This window comes from Camarhynchus parvulus, chromosome 14 (assembly GCF_901933205.1).
Source record: "Camarhynchus parvulus chromosome 14, STF_HiC, whole genome shotgun sequence".
Lineage (NCBI taxonomy): Eukaryota > Metazoa > Chordata > Aves > Passeriformes > Thraupidae > Camarhynchus > Camarhynchus parvulus.
This window is the reverse complement of record NC_044584.1, coordinates 10,250,778-10,265,883: the sequence shown is the minus strand read 5'-3', so window position 1 is coordinate 10,265,883 and position 15,106 is coordinate 10,250,778. Positions and strand designations below refer to the sequence as shown.

The 15,106-nt window shown below is 43.3% G+C and overlaps 1 protein-coding gene across 1 annotated transcript; it reads left to right on the top strand.

The window, feature by feature from the left end:
* Positions 1-3,992: 3,992 nt before the first annotated feature.
* Positions 3,993-14,059, top strand: NPTX2 (neuronal pentraxin 2). The gene is made up of 5 exons (XM_030958111.1): positions 3,993-4,562; positions 5,944-6,160; positions 9,299-9,543; positions 11,039-11,218; positions 12,418-14,059. The coding sequence occupies exons 1-5, from the start codon at positions 4,110-4,112 to the stop codon at positions 12,643-12,645; spliced, it is 1,323 nt and encodes a 440-aa protein (XP_030813971.1). The 5' UTR covers positions 3,993-4,109; the 3' UTR covers positions 12,646-14,059.
* Positions 14,060-15,106: the final 1,047 nt, after the last annotated feature.

Genomic DNA, 15,106 nt, shown 5'->3' with positions numbered 1-15,106 from the left:
CTGCTCTGATACAAATAAAAAACATTGAGTCCCATTGTGATGCACAGACATATATACAGGACATACAGGAATAGACAAATTTTGTCTGGTGTGAGTTTATAATCTGAGAAATGCTAAGGAGATGTAGAGAAATTTGCAAAGTTGGACAGCTGGCACTTTTGAAAATTTCTTTAGCCAGTTAAATGCTTGACTTCCATTACAATAAGAGCTGAATTTCTAAGTCACCTATGATGAGGACCTAAACCTGTATCAGTTGGTCTAGCTTAATTCAGGCCTTTCAGATATTTTAGGTGAATAATTCACAGAAGATCTGGATTATAATGAGTGGAACAAACGTGAAGTATCAAAAGAAAATTTAAAAAAGCCAATCTTTCATCTAAAGTCACTTGTACACTGCCTTTCATGTGCTTAAGCTTCACCCTAAAAAGGAGGCACAGTCTCCTAATTTATTTAGAAGTTTTTGCAAAATTGTGTTAGTGATAGTGGCCAGACAGATGTGTGTTAACAAAGATCTGTGTCAGATCCCCTGAATTGCAGACCTTCATCCTAAACACCAACCCTTTATATTATTGAGAATCCCAATGCATTTTGCACAGACACTGAAGTTCTGGTGTTAGACACTCCAGTTAGGCATCAAAGACAAATAGCAGCTAGCATACAAGAGCTGCTTCCAAAGAGAATAAAGCCCTTTTGAAGGCAATAGAAACTGTCAAAGTTAAATTAAAAATTAAAAATCCATTCTGTGGGCTGCTGACACACTAGGCTGCCTGACAGCCACAGAGCCAGAAGTTTCAAAACCCTCTCAAATGCAACTGTAAGTTGCCTGTGCTCTCTGTGCTTTCCCCTCTAACCCAATCCACTTTTATCCTACAGTGAAATATCATCACAGTGCCTATGAACTGATCATTTTGGTCATAAGGAAAAAAACCCATTTTTATTTTAAAATACATTGAGTGATCAAGTATTCAGCTAGCTTATGCTTTAGTATGTGATGTATTGATGTAAAAATGATAGACTTTCTCGGAATTTTAATGATTTATTATTTATGATAATGTACTGCTGCATGCCAGTCTCTCAAAATGAAGATTTATATGGACTTCAATATGAAAAAACACTGCCTACAGTCACAAGAAGTGTTTCAATAAATTATTACCTGTGTTAAATTTAGGTCTTAGAATCTGCAAGTAGGGTAAAGTGGGGTAAATCATGTTGTTTGGGTTCACAGAGTCATAGAACCATGAGAGTATCCTGAGCTGGAAAGGACCCACAGGGATGTTTGAAATCCAGCTCCTGGCCCTGCACAGGACAGTCTGTACAATTCCCAAACCCCACCCTGGCCCTCAGAGCTTTGTCCAAATGCTCCTTGAGCTCTGCTGGGCTGGTGCTGTGACCATTGTCCTGGGAGCCTGTTCCAGTGCCAAACACCCTCTGGGGGGAATTTTTTTTTTTCCTAATATCCAGCCTGGCCCTCCCCTGATCCAGCTGCAGCCATTCCCTTGGTCCTGTCCCTGGTCACAGGGAGCAGAGACTGGAGCTGCCCCTCTGGAGGCTGTTGGAGACCACACTGAGGCATCCCCTGAGTCTCCTCCAGGCTGAACAGACCAAGGGTGCTCAGCTGCTCCTCATTTGGCCTCCCCTGCAGACCCTTCCCCATCCTCCAGGCCTCCTTTGGACACTTTCTATTAGTTTCATGTCTTTTTTTATATTGTGGTGCCCAAAAATGCACACAGGACTGGAGGTGAGGCCACCCCAGAGCAGGGCAGGGCAATCACCTCCTTTTATTCTGAAAGCACTGAAGCACCATAACAAAATATTAAGGATATTAAGAAGTACAATGGATAATACCTGTCTTTCCCTGTGTCCTCCACATTTACACCCCACTGTGTGGTAACTGACATTTCTGAGTGTCTTTATTGGGATTTGTTCCTGTTTTACTGACCTCCCCTGTCAAGAAGAAACAGTAGAGTAATAAAGGACAATACTTTTGTTGTCATGAGCAATTTACCATCATATACCTTACAGAAGTCTGAAAGTCAGATGTTTATTGCTTGCAGCTGCTTGTGTTACTCCTCAGCTTGTCTGAATAAGAGATCTTGACAAAAATCTATCTATAATTAAGCAAAACATTCAAGCTATACATTGCCTGAATTTAAAAGGATGCAAAGCCTTTATCACTGTCATGCATTCAGTCAAAACCTGTTTGGGATCAGGTCTGAATTGTAAAGTGGGTTTTAAAATCAAGATCAGGAGTTTGAAGTTTATTTTGAAGTAATGTGAGGTTATTTGCCCAGGATGCCATCATGATTCATATTATAAAGGGTAGACTCAAGCTGTATAAAAGCAATTGACTACTGTTTTCCTACAGGCTAAGTCCAACATTTTACAATTATTTTATTACTTTTTTCATACCGCTTCACATGAAATTTGGGAGAAATGAGCTGCAATGCAATACAGATGAGACTGATTAATCTTACATGCAGAGCAATAATTCTGGTACATTATTCTGTGTAAGCTGTAATATTGCCTTGACCTGTGTGGACTGGAAAGACCCCGTGTTGACAGGTGAGATGTTCCTGGTGCTTGCATGGTGCTCCTCACTGCAGCACCCAGAATTTTAATGAGCCAGGTGATGAAGACACCAAAGACACGATGTGCTGTTGATTCTGATGGGAGTTAAATGTCTGCCCAGGCATTAGTCAGAGCCTCTGCACTCGAGTGGGTACATTTCATTCATCCAGGAAGCAGCACAGTCTCCTGAGATCTGGTTTCCAGACAAAGGGAGCTCAGACAGAAATCGGAGCTTCTGGTTGCATTTTGAACTCTGCCTGCCCCTGGTGTGCTCTCCCTTGAATGAGCAACAGGAGCTGCATCTCAACCATCTGGCTGAACAGTGCCTTTGACTCATGTGACTTTAAACAGGACATTGCTAGAAGGCTTGAACAAATAAACTGGACTCCATGAAACCATCAGATTTAACTGTCCCTGTGGTACACACTCCTGGAAACTTGTTAATTCATTATGTTAGAAAGCAATTCTCGTGCTGACTGAAAAAAAAGCCAAAATTATTTTCAATTACATATTCTTTTTTCTTATTCATTATTATTTAAAACATTATGTATTTCATAGTAGGAGCTACTTACGCTATGGTAAAATGTCTTTTATCTCCATATACCAACTTTCTAAAAATCTGAAGTTCTACTCAAAGATTTGGGAGTCCTAAGAGCAGCCTCTGCTGATGCATAAGGAAATTGTTTCTCAGTTTTTCCAGTCGAGTAAGAGTTTTTATTGCATATCCACAAGAAGTTTGTAAGAACTATTCGGTGTTTGTATGTCACTTGGAAAACATAAAAGCCTTCACGGATTATACATTTAAAGTAACTGAATAAGAGGATCAGCATTAAAAACATTGGATGCCACAAACAATATAGCAGAAACCACAATGGTTTTATGGTCCAACAATAGAATTATGTACTCTAGTGAGTGAGATGTCCGTGTCTCTTTCCCCTCCATAATCAATGTGAATACTGACGCAACTTGAACCGCTCCCGTTTTTCTGGCGGCATTATCCTGTAGCTCAGAGCCGCTCCAGGCCGGCCGTAGCCCAGGCTGTCGAGGGGAAGGGACAGGGACAGGGACAGTCCCTCTGCTCCGCACTGGCTGGGTCTGGTCCTGACCCGCTCAGTAGCAGAAAGGCACTGACAAGGCGGAGCGGGATCGGCACAGATCACCGAGGTGTATGGAGCCGGGCTCTTCGCTGCGGGGACAAGGGACAAGGGGTGTCACAGACGCACGGGAGCGCCAGGCTGGGCACGGGGAGATGGAGCGGCCCCGCCGCGGCTCCGGGTCCCGGTCCGGGAGCGCTCCCGACCCCGCGCCCGCCCGGCCCGGCTGACGTCACACAGCTCGCAGCCAACCAGCGCGCGCGGCGCGAGTCGGACCCCGCCCCCCAGCGCCCTCGCTGTCCATAAAATCCGCGGCCAGTGGCGGGCGCGGGACCGGCGTGAGGGGAACGGGACGGGACGGACGGGACGGGGCGGCGGGACCCGCTCCTGGCACCGCGGCTCGGCCCCGGCCGACCCGCCGAGCGGGCGCTCCGCTCCCCAGCCGGGATGCTGCTCGTGGCCGCCGGGCTGCTGCTCGCCGCAGCTGCGGGCGGGCGGGGGTCGCCAGCCCCGGAGCAGGAGAGCCCGCCAGGCAGCCGCTTCGTGTGCACCTCGCTGCCGATGGACACCGCCGGCGCGGGCTGCCCGCTGCCCCCCGTGCCCATGCAGGGCGGCGCGCTGCCCCCCGAGGAGGAGCTGAAAGCCACGGTGCTGCAGCTGCGGGAGACCGTCCTGCAGCAGAAGGAGACCATCGGGAGCCAGCGGGAGGCCATCCGGGAGCTCACCGGCAAGCTGAGCCGCTGTGAGGGTGCCGACGGCAAGTCCGCCGCGGGGGCGTGGAAGAACGAGGTGGGCAAGGGCAAGGACACGATGGGCGACCTGCCGCGGGACCCGGCGCAGGTGATCGAGCAGCTGAGCCGCACCATGCAGACCCTGAAGGACCGCCTGGAGAGCCTGGAGGTAGGGCCGGAGCCGCTGCACGTCCAGCGGGCACTTCGGGCACGAGTGGTGCCCTAAATCCGTGTGGAGATGGATCCAAACTGGCCCAGCCCGCGGGCGAGAGGCTCGGTTTGGCTTGTCGTGGTCTCTTGGTTATTTATCTCCTGTGTTTAATAGCAAATACCTAAGGGGCTGCTCTTGAATGTGTGCTCCCACTGCGTGGGGGGAGATTATGGTTTCCCTGCTTGTCACCAGCTTAGTTTCTGTATTAATAATGTGTAAATCTCCCTTTCTGGGGATGTGACTTCATGTGGTTTGAGGTACAAAGCTGACGTCTTGGGCAGTAAGACCTCAGCATATGGTGCTGAACAGAGCAGTGGTAATGAGGAGATTGTGTTGGGCAGATGGTGCAGATAAGATGATGCACTCAGGGCTGACACAGAATGAAAAGAGCCCGATTCTGTGCGCCCCTGAACAGAAAGGGGATTTGCTCCAAGCCCACCGATGAGTGATTTCCATGAGCCTCTGGACAGTGCCCATGGTTTGAGTGCTGCTCGTGCAAAACTTTCGTAGAGAGGATTCTCACAGGATTTGTGCTGGTGTTGTTTTGCTTTTCACACCCTGAAAGCCTCACATGCCTGCTCCTGCTGTCCTCCAGTCAGTGCTGATGTGAGGATGGCGAGTAACTTCCGAAAGGCTGTTCTGGGAGTGCTGCTTTGCAAGTGCAGTTTTGAATGAGCTGATAGTATTCATTCCCTCCTTTTACCACTATTGCTGTCTTTCTGAAGCATTCTTTTTAGCGTTGTAGAAGAGAAACTCCTCTAGAATAACATGGTAGGTGGAAATGTTGGTTTTTTAGTATCTTTAAAGATACCAGTGTTATTTGAGAGTGTGAGGTGCCTCTTTTTTCAGTTTGAATAAGAATACTTTCACTGGTTAGTACTTAGATAGATTTAAGGAACGTCTTACTGTGGTAAATCTGCTTTCAAAGTAGCTTAATTTTTAATCTAAAATGAAGTGATAGTTTTTCTGTTTACTTACATTGGCCATGTCACTAACAGCAAGTAAAGCAGAAATTGATCAATGTGCCACATGTATGTATACTAATAGAATTACATCAGACCTGCTCCCTACATGATGTTATTGAACTTAAATGTATGAAAACTCTTTCATATTAAGTGCTTGAAGCCTCTAACAAAAGAGCCCTTTAGTTTCAGGACCTGTTTAGCTCCAGTGCTGGTAAAAGCACTGACCATGACAAATGCTAAAAAGCAATATCTCTTCTGTACTTGCTGGACAGCTCCATGATCTTACTTTGCTGCTTTGAGCCGGGAGCATACCTGCATTTCCCAGTTTCTGTGTCAGGAATGACAATATTTTCCCCCCTTGTTTTGCCCTGAAGCACCAGCTCCGAGCCAACGTGTCGTACGCAGCGCTGCCCAGTGACCTGCGGGAGATGCTGCAGCGCCGGCTCGGGGACCTGGAGCGGCAGCTCCTCAGCAAGGTGGCCGAGCTGGAGGATGAGAAATCTCTGCTGCACAACGAGACCTCAGCCCACCGGCAGAAGACAGAGACAGCCTTGAATGCATTGCTAGAAAGGGTGTCTGAGTTAGAGAAAGGTAATTGCTTGGAATCAAAACTCTTCCCCATCCTGGTTAATTTTGTTTACACCTTCCTTCCAGAGCAGTAGACTAAATGTGGGCCTTGAGGGAAAGACATTGAGGTACTGGACTAAATAGTAGGTGACAGTGCAAATACTTGGATTCTCCCTTTTCTTTTATCTCAGGCTTCTTGCTTGACAGGCAGTTGCCTGGCTTTGGCTTCCTGTCTCTTAATTTGGCGTGTGTGGGTGGCTAGGATGAAACTCTTAGTGTTTGTGGGATGGAAAGATCTGTAAGGAGGCAAGTGGAGATAGGAATAAGTATGGCATGGGTGTAAATAGCTACATAATGTCAAGCACACATCTGAGTAGAGCTGCCTTTATTTGGACTGAGAGTCATACGGGCTAAATTTAATTAGCACAACTACCTTTGATGTAATGAATGGCATTTTAGACCAGCTTTGTTTCCTGCTGCTTTGGAAGTATTGATGGTGGCCTTTCCTTTTGTTACTGGTTATGACTTTGGGTAACTGCAGCTACTTGAGTTATGCTCTATTCTAAGCTTTCAGCCTTCAGAGTTTACAGTAGATTACACATGGCCCACAGGGGGATACTCTCATAATCCTAGTCATTCATTCTGATTCTTGCCTTAATTATTACTGAGACCTCTCTGCTTGAGTAGAGTCTGTTTATTTGAATTACAAATGTCTGTGAGCACAGAACTCTACCTTTATTGACTGTATACATGTACAGAGTGGACTGTGTAGGGCTGGAGTTGCAGTAAATCTCACTGCCCAATCCTTAAGTGATTTTCCAAGGTGAATAACTCTCTGCTTAAAAGCAGCTTAATGGGCAAGCCTTCCAAATGGTGCAAACATGCATATCTCATGAAATTAGAAATGCAGCCTAATGGGCTTGTGTGTAATACTGTATCTATTCTTTCTTCTAAAAAGAGTGAAGGAGGGGAGAAGGAGGAAGATGATTTTCTGCTGGCTCTGTCTTTTGGTATTTCCTGAGAGCCAAGATAAAGCCTAACCTGCAACTGAAGTTATGGAGAATTAGTGGCCTGTTAATGTCTTATGAGTCAAGTATAGATAGTCCTTGTCTCTGAAAGATGTGACTCATATCAGAAGGAGAGAGTGGTGGGAGAACAAGAATGTGTAATTCAGCCGGGCTAAAAATAACCTGTTCCCACCTTTATTTTTTTGTGTGGGGAGTGAGGGCTGTCTTAAGTCTCTGGGGAAGTGAAGAATTTGGGACAGGAACCAAGATACAGCCTTTCTTTTACTTGTGTAATTTGCTATTACTGTACAGCTTAGCTCTTCTGGTTCCTCTGCCAAATCAAAGTGAGGATAATAATGATGAAAAGTTTGGGTTTTTTTTAATACTCACAATAATTGGTCTGGTCTCATTTGAAAATAGTATTTCTGTTGTGCTTTTATTTAAAATGCAGTATTGTTTAGCATTTCTTCCCTACAACTAACTGGAGTGTCATGAGCTCCTCATTGTCCTGAGACTAAATAGAGGGGGAAAAAAAATAACCTTATGAGGTGACACTGTAAGCCTTTAATTTTATCTGTAGCTGTGACAGCTGTTTTAATTACCAGTGGGGCAGAAAAGTTTAAAACTTGTATACTTGTTGTGATTCCCAAAGTTTTCTGTTAATTTCTTCAGTGGTTGTCTCCATTGACAGCAGAAGAGGATGCAGTAGAAAAAGCAGGAGCTATAATCCTGCAAATAGTAGTGCCTGGACTTCAGTGTGATTCCTAGCTTTGCTGGAGGAACAAACAGATCATTTACTACATCTAAACTTATTTTCTCTATCTCTGAAAGGGATTAACAGTATTTCTTGCCCATCTTGCCCAAAAATAATTGTTCTTTTGATGGGATGTGTCTCTATTTTTTCTGTGTGAGATTGGTTGTAGCAGCCTAATGGAGGTTGTTCAGTATTATCCCCAAGACTCTGGTGTTTATTTGCTTACCAGTTAGAACATTTCAGGTCTCTAAGGTTCCTCAAGACAGATTCAAGCCAAAGAGAAGCTTTTTCTTCTCCCACCCCCTCATTCTGTGAAAAATGCAGCCAAAACACTTCAGTTGCTTCTGAGAAGGGGAAATGAGAGAATGCCAATGATTTAAAAAATACATATGAGAATTGTGGCAATCTTTTGTGACAACAGCTTAGCTTTTCATTTGGACTGGAGTGTGAAGCTTGGCAAGAATTGAATTTGTTTCAGGAATGTGAGCAAAGGAAAGGAGGGAGACTCAGAAGAACAGGCTGCTAAAAAGTTGAGTGTGACATTGCTACAGAACTGTGGGGTTCAATTTGTGGCACAATGTGGGATTTATTTCTTAATACTTCTAGAAAATTACTTATGAGCATCTAAACCAACTATATGATACAGAGTATTGCAGCTTCAGGAAGTTTTGGTCTTAAGGGTTTTCAATTTTGTAAGCATGTCTAGAATATCTCACTGGTTTTTACCACTTTTTTAGAAAAAGCTAAATAATAATTTCTGCTCTTACAGTTAATCAAGTGTCTAATCTTCCCATAGTTCATAGCTTGATATTGCATTTTTAATTCGGATCACTTTGAACTTTTCAGATCTTGTCCTGTTCAGTTGATGGGGCAGAAATCAGTTCTGCTGAATGTAGCTGGACTTTGTCAGTGTAGTCTTATTTCAGATTTGCTGCTCAAAATGTGTTAATGGGTCTTAGCCTGACATCTTAACACAGAGATACTGCTTGTGTAGCAGGAGCAGGGAAAGAAATCCTGGTTGTGAAGCACTGTGATGCTTTAATAATGAGCACAGCAGAGAATCCATTTTACTGACAGAAAATGTCTTGAACCAGTTTGAATTGTTTGAAATAGGGAGGCCTCCAGCCATGAACTAGGCAATGAAGGAGACTGCCATCTATTCTTTTGCTCTAAATAAGCAGAAATAAACTAAATAATTATCACAATGTGGATAAAATCTATTTGCATTTTTGTGTGCAGCAAAATCAACACTCAGTAAATACTACTTCAATATACTTTTTTTTCTGTACTTCTCTAAAGTGATTAAAGCCAAAGAATGTCAATATCAATTGTGTCTTAGCCTGAATTATCAATGCATGGTATTGCTCACTGTTGAGGGTTTTTTGCTCCATGTGATTCCAGGTAACAGTGCATTTAAGTCACCTGATGAGTTCAAGGTCTCCCTTCCTCTCCGCACCAATTACCTGTATGGGAAGATCAAGAAGACCCTGCCAGAGCTCTATGCTTTCACTGTGTGCTTGTGGCTGAGGTCAAGTGCTTCTCCTGGCATTGGCACTCCGTTCTCATATGCTGTTCCTGGGCAAGCCAATGAAATTGTCCTCATAGAGTGGGGGAATAATCCAATTGAGCTGCTAATTAATGATAAGGTGAGATCTGATGAGCTCTTTGTTCTCAGTGTAACCAGAACAGGGCCTGACCCCTTGGTATCCCTTTGCCCTGACTCCTTCCTTCCCTCTGAGAGAAGCCTTTGAGGTGCTGCTGTCTGCTTCTCTGCTGTCCACTTGCTGATTGCAAGTCCATAAAAGCACTTGGAACAGAAATTAAATTGTACAGATATTTGTGTGTCGAGACCAAGCAGCTTGACATTAGATGTGCACACACTTGTGTTGTCTGAAGTTACAAACAGGTCTTGGCCTCTTGGGTTTTTTTTTTTTTTTTTGTTTTATGAAACACAAGCAAAATTTGAAGCCACAGCATTGTAAGACCTGTGAGATCTAAGCCAGTTGCAGTATTTCTGTCTTTCTAATTCTAGAAGTTACAAATGTTAAATGAATTTTGTAGAAGACAGAGAGCAAAAGGCTCTCCACATAATGGTCTGGTTTTGTTATGCTCAGTGACTGAACATCAGTTTAAATACAATTTTTCAGACTTTAGATACAGCTACTTCATACCATTGATGGTTTCTGACAAGCTGGAAAAAAACATTGAAACTTGTCATTAAACCAGTATCCTTTCTCCCCACCTTCAGTTAGGTTTCCTAGTAACTCAGTGCTCTCTGAGGGATCAGGTGTTTGCTACACAACTCAGGTGGTTCATCTTGTGGCCGATTATGGACTTGTAACAGTCCTATCATCCTCCCAGATCAATAACCAATTATTTTTAATGGTTTGTGGAAGAGAAGCAAACTTGAGTCTCCTTATGTCTGCAATATCAATATTCTGAGAGGCTTTTATTTCTTCCACATCACAGCTCCATAGCCCACTGCACTTGTGTCTTGATGTTGACCTGAGAAGGTTTTCAGATCAAACTCCTAAAGGAGCATAATTCCTCCTTATTGTGAGGCCTGGGGAACAGTTCCCACAAGTTTTCCTGGTAGCAGACTGATCCATTTGTTAAAGTTGCTACTGCAGATGGTGCTGGCAAACCCCAGATTTTGAGAGGAACTTAATGGGAGCACCGGATGGAATCTCACTAAGCACTGAAATTTAACAACAAATGCCACAGATTAGTGTGCAGGGTGGGGGTTGATCTCTACTCCCAGGTAACAGGCAACAGAAAAAAGAGAGGGCTCCAAGTTGTGCCAGGGGAAGTCCTAATTGGATATGAGGGGAAATTTCTTCACTGAGAGGGTGGCAAAGCACTGGAACAGGCTGCACAGGGCAGAGGTGGAGTCACCATCCCTGCAGGTGTAGATGTGGCCTTGGCACTGCTGGGTCAAGGATTGCACTTGGTGATCTTGGAGGGATGTTCCAACCTAAATAATTTTATGATTGTGTGGAATCCTACAAAGTAGGATGTAGACTAACTCTTGCCTCTATAAAGTTTTTCCTTTTGAGGACAGAGTAAATGCTATTTCTCTTTACATGTTGGGCTTGAACTTCTAGATTTGGGTTGCTACCTGCATTATTCTGTTTTTTGTAGGTTGCTCAGCTCCCTCTCTTCATCAGTGATGGAAAATGGCATCATATCTGCATAACATGGACAACCAGAGATGGAATGTGGGAAGCTTTTCAGGATGGAGAGAAGCTTGGCACTGGGGAGAATCTTGCTCCTTGGCATCCAATTAAACCTGGAGGTGTCTTGATCCTGGGTCAGGAACAGGTGAGTGAATGACAGGGTGTTCCAGAGTTTAAACGAAATCAAAACTCCCCAAACAAACAAGAGCTGTGAGAATTTCTCTGTTAAACACTTGGTCCTGTTGTATACACAGTATCAGAAAGACTGGAACAAGGCAACAAATACTTTATAAAATCACACACTGGTACGTTTGTTTCACTTATTAAATATTCTGAATATTCATGTTGGAGTTAAGAATAAGTCCTTTTAGAATATTGAAAAAAAAACCCAGAAGATTTTGAAGATTTTTGCCTTTCTAGTTAACATCTCATAAGTCATGAATTGTGTGGCTCCTGGCTTCACACTATTTCCTTACTTACATTATACATTTACTAAAAAAAGCAAATATTGTAACAAGTAGCAGGAAACAGCCTTTCTTCAGGATTCCCAAGTTCACAGTTGGAGCAATGAAAAATTAGTTTTGTGTTGATATTGGTTTCAGTAGATATTTATCCATGACAGAAATGACAGAATGGCAAGTTCAGTATCCTAATACACTCTGCAGAGCAGATGCTCCAGCTCACTGCAGAGTGTCTGGCAGGTTTCCTTTATCTCTGCCTGCACTGGGCTGGGTTATGTCCTGTGCTATCAGTTCCAAGTCAGTAGAATGACTGAATTCATTCAAAAATGAGTGATTTCTGTCCTTGGGTAGTGAGTGGAGCAAGAAAACACTTCTAGGCTTATGCAGTGGCAGTTTGAATCACTCATTTACAGCCAGACAAAGCCAGGGTATTTAGATCAGAGATCACATCTCCCAGTCCCTGCAGACAGTTGGGCAAGGGCTGCATTATGGTTTAATCTATAGCCATAAAGCTTTCAGGGTAACCTTACACATCCCTGCAGCTCTCCTGTGCTAAGCTTGCACAGTGGCTCTTAAATGAGCCTCAAAGTTTAAAGCTGCCTTCCTGCTCTACTGCTCGAGGGCAAGGTTGGTTCTGTGCAGCCTTTCTGTGGTGCTTTGCAGTCACCACTGCTTGCCCTCAGTTGCTTTGACACAATCCAGGTTGGAGCTTGTCACTGAATGCCTTGTTCAATGTAGCCCTTGTAAAACTCAAATTTGTTCACCTCTGTGACCAAACTCTGCACCCCTCTCTAGCAGTGGGGCTGGGTGGGGAGGGACTTCAAGTTTGAGAAGGTTATTTTGGTGTTTTCTTCATCTAATCCCATCTCTCATGTGCCTAAAGGACACAGTAGGAGGAAGATTTGATGCAACTCAAGCCTTTGTTGGGGAGATGAGCCAGTTCAATATATGGGACAGGGTCTTAAGAGCTGAAGACATCATGAATATTGCCAACTGCTCAATCAACATGCCTGGCAACATCATCCCCTGGGTGGATAACAACGTGGATGTGTTTGGAGGTGCTACTAAATGGCCTGTGGAGACGTGTGAGGAGCGTCTGCTTGACTTGTAGCTGTGATCACTTCCCATCCAAGTGCCCCCTTTAGTAGGACAATCTTCTGTGCAATCTAAAGCACTTATTTTTCTCCTTGCTCTTCCCCAGTCTTAATTCCTTGAAAGAATAAAAAAAAAATTGAGTAAACTGCCTCAATGCAAAGATAGCTGCTAGTTTGGGGCATTGAGCCTGGCTATGACAGGAGCACTTCTCGACCAGAGCAGCCCTTGCTTTCCTATGGCCTGATCCAAAAATGTGCTTTGGCCTGCACAACCCTTTTGGTTGGGCCTGAGCTTAGACCATCAGCTCTTCTGCAGGGAGGGAGAACAGTGTGCACACTTCACTCTCATGTTCCTGAGAATGTGCAGTGCTGACAGCACCAGGAAGAACAGGCTAAATGTGAACCCTTCCTTCCAGTCTATTGTCTCCTCTTCAAAATGAAGCCATTCTTTTTTTAGCCCTTTTTAAAAATAAAAATCACTTAATCCTTACACTGCAGTGGTTATGGTGCAGCTATGGATAGAGCAGAACAGCCACTGTCTGAGTGCAAGGCTTTTGCTTCTTAATTTGCAGATTAAAAATCCTTATTTTATGATAAAGAGGTGATGTATTGGAGACACATTGTACCAGTTCAATTTGAAGAAAGGGCTGTTGAATCAACACAGCTCCATTGAAGCAGAGGTGCTTCAGGTGAGGTTCTGTCCCAAAGCCTGTCCTTTGCTAGCCAGGATCGGCAGCAGGTGGGTGGATCAAAGATTGTACTTGTATTTTCTGTAGGCTGAATGTACTGAATTCCTAGTGACCTGGCTTGTACACTTTTCTCTATTGTTTCCTTGCTTCAATGTCTTTATTTTTTTTAAATATACAAGCTGTGATTAAGTGATTTTCCATTTTGTTTTGCTTTGAAAGGCCTTTTTATGAGCAAGTGCCAAAGTTCAGTTTCTGCTTGCTGAGAATTGGTATATATTTTTCCAGCATAAAAGTCTTCTGCACTGGTTTATATGTTATTATAATGGTCCTATGTAATATGAAAATGTGCTGCTTTTTCAATTCTTGTTGACTGTCTCTTCTGTAAGCACTGGGCTGACTACTATATTTTTTTATCATTTTCTCTCAATATTTTGCAAACAATGTTGCTGTTTCCTTGGCGTTGCTGTGAATTCTTGGTTTGTGGCTCGCAGATAGCAAATGCACTGTACTGGGAAAGAGTTAATACTTTTGTTATTTAAAAGAAAAAGGATTTAAATGGGGGGAGGGGGAATTTATAAAGCTAAATATCATATTTTATTTTTCATATGTTTGAATTGTAAGAATAATATGGTGACAGTCCCATTTGTAGGGTAAAGTTACATATTTCCATGAATATGTAGTATGCTGTTCTTAAAAGAAAATTCTTATAATGAACTTTTAATTAAAATGCACTGTAAAATGAGTCTCTTAATTCTTTTATAGCCACACAAGACACTGAATAGTCTTTCATAGCTTCTATGAGTTCACCTGCTGTCTCTCTGGACTGGTAGAAGGACAGTCTTGTAAGCAGTTTTTTTATTTCCTAAATGTGTCAAATTTATTCTCTAAATGCCTCAAGTGTTCTTGTTGTGATTGGCTTTAAAATAAACTTACACACACTGCACCCTCAGCCTACAACAGTGCTTTCCCTGCCCCAAGGAAAAAACAAACACAAAACTCACTTCACATCAAAAGAATCTGTGTTGTGAGATGAAGAAAAGTGCAAAATTCTCATCTCCAATGGGCTGGTGCCCAGAAGAGGCATCAGCCCTCCAGTCAATGCAGCTTCATTTATCTGCTTTTTTTAAAAGAGGCTGGGGGAGCTGAGCTCTGGAGTTTTACATATTTCACTCTGTTCTTAAAAGGTGCAACAGTGAAACTGTCTTGGGCACTCTGCTGAATGTCCTGGAGCCTGTGTGGGTGGTGGGGGCTGCTGTTTTATTAAACACCAGCACCAGTGTTCAGTGCTTGGTTGAGGGAGGTCTTTACATCTCTCTTGGCCACGCTGCTCTTTATTCAGAGTTATTTAAACACATTCACAGCCTTTAGCCATATGCACCTCCATGGGAAGGTATTAATGGTGGGGACTGTACTTTGTTGGGTGGTTTGGTTTTTACTCCTTAAATAGTTCAGATGGTAGGAATTTTGGAGGAAGGTTTTGGTTTGTTGGGGTTTTTGAAGACACTGACTCCTCAGGAAAAGCCAAAGGTACGTATTTCATTGAAAAGGGTTTCTTTCATTATTTTTTAATACCTATACAGGTATATACACATATACATATTATTCTTTTTTTTGTGCAATAGTGCCTTTTCATTAAGAAGAAAAGACGTGTTGATTTTTGTACCTTTATCTGTTTTTCTGCTGCTCCACATCCTGGGAGTCACATGTTTTATGTGAATATAGAAGCAGATGGCAAAACAGGAGTAAATATTACCACATTCCAGCATCCATATTGTTTATGGAGTGTGGA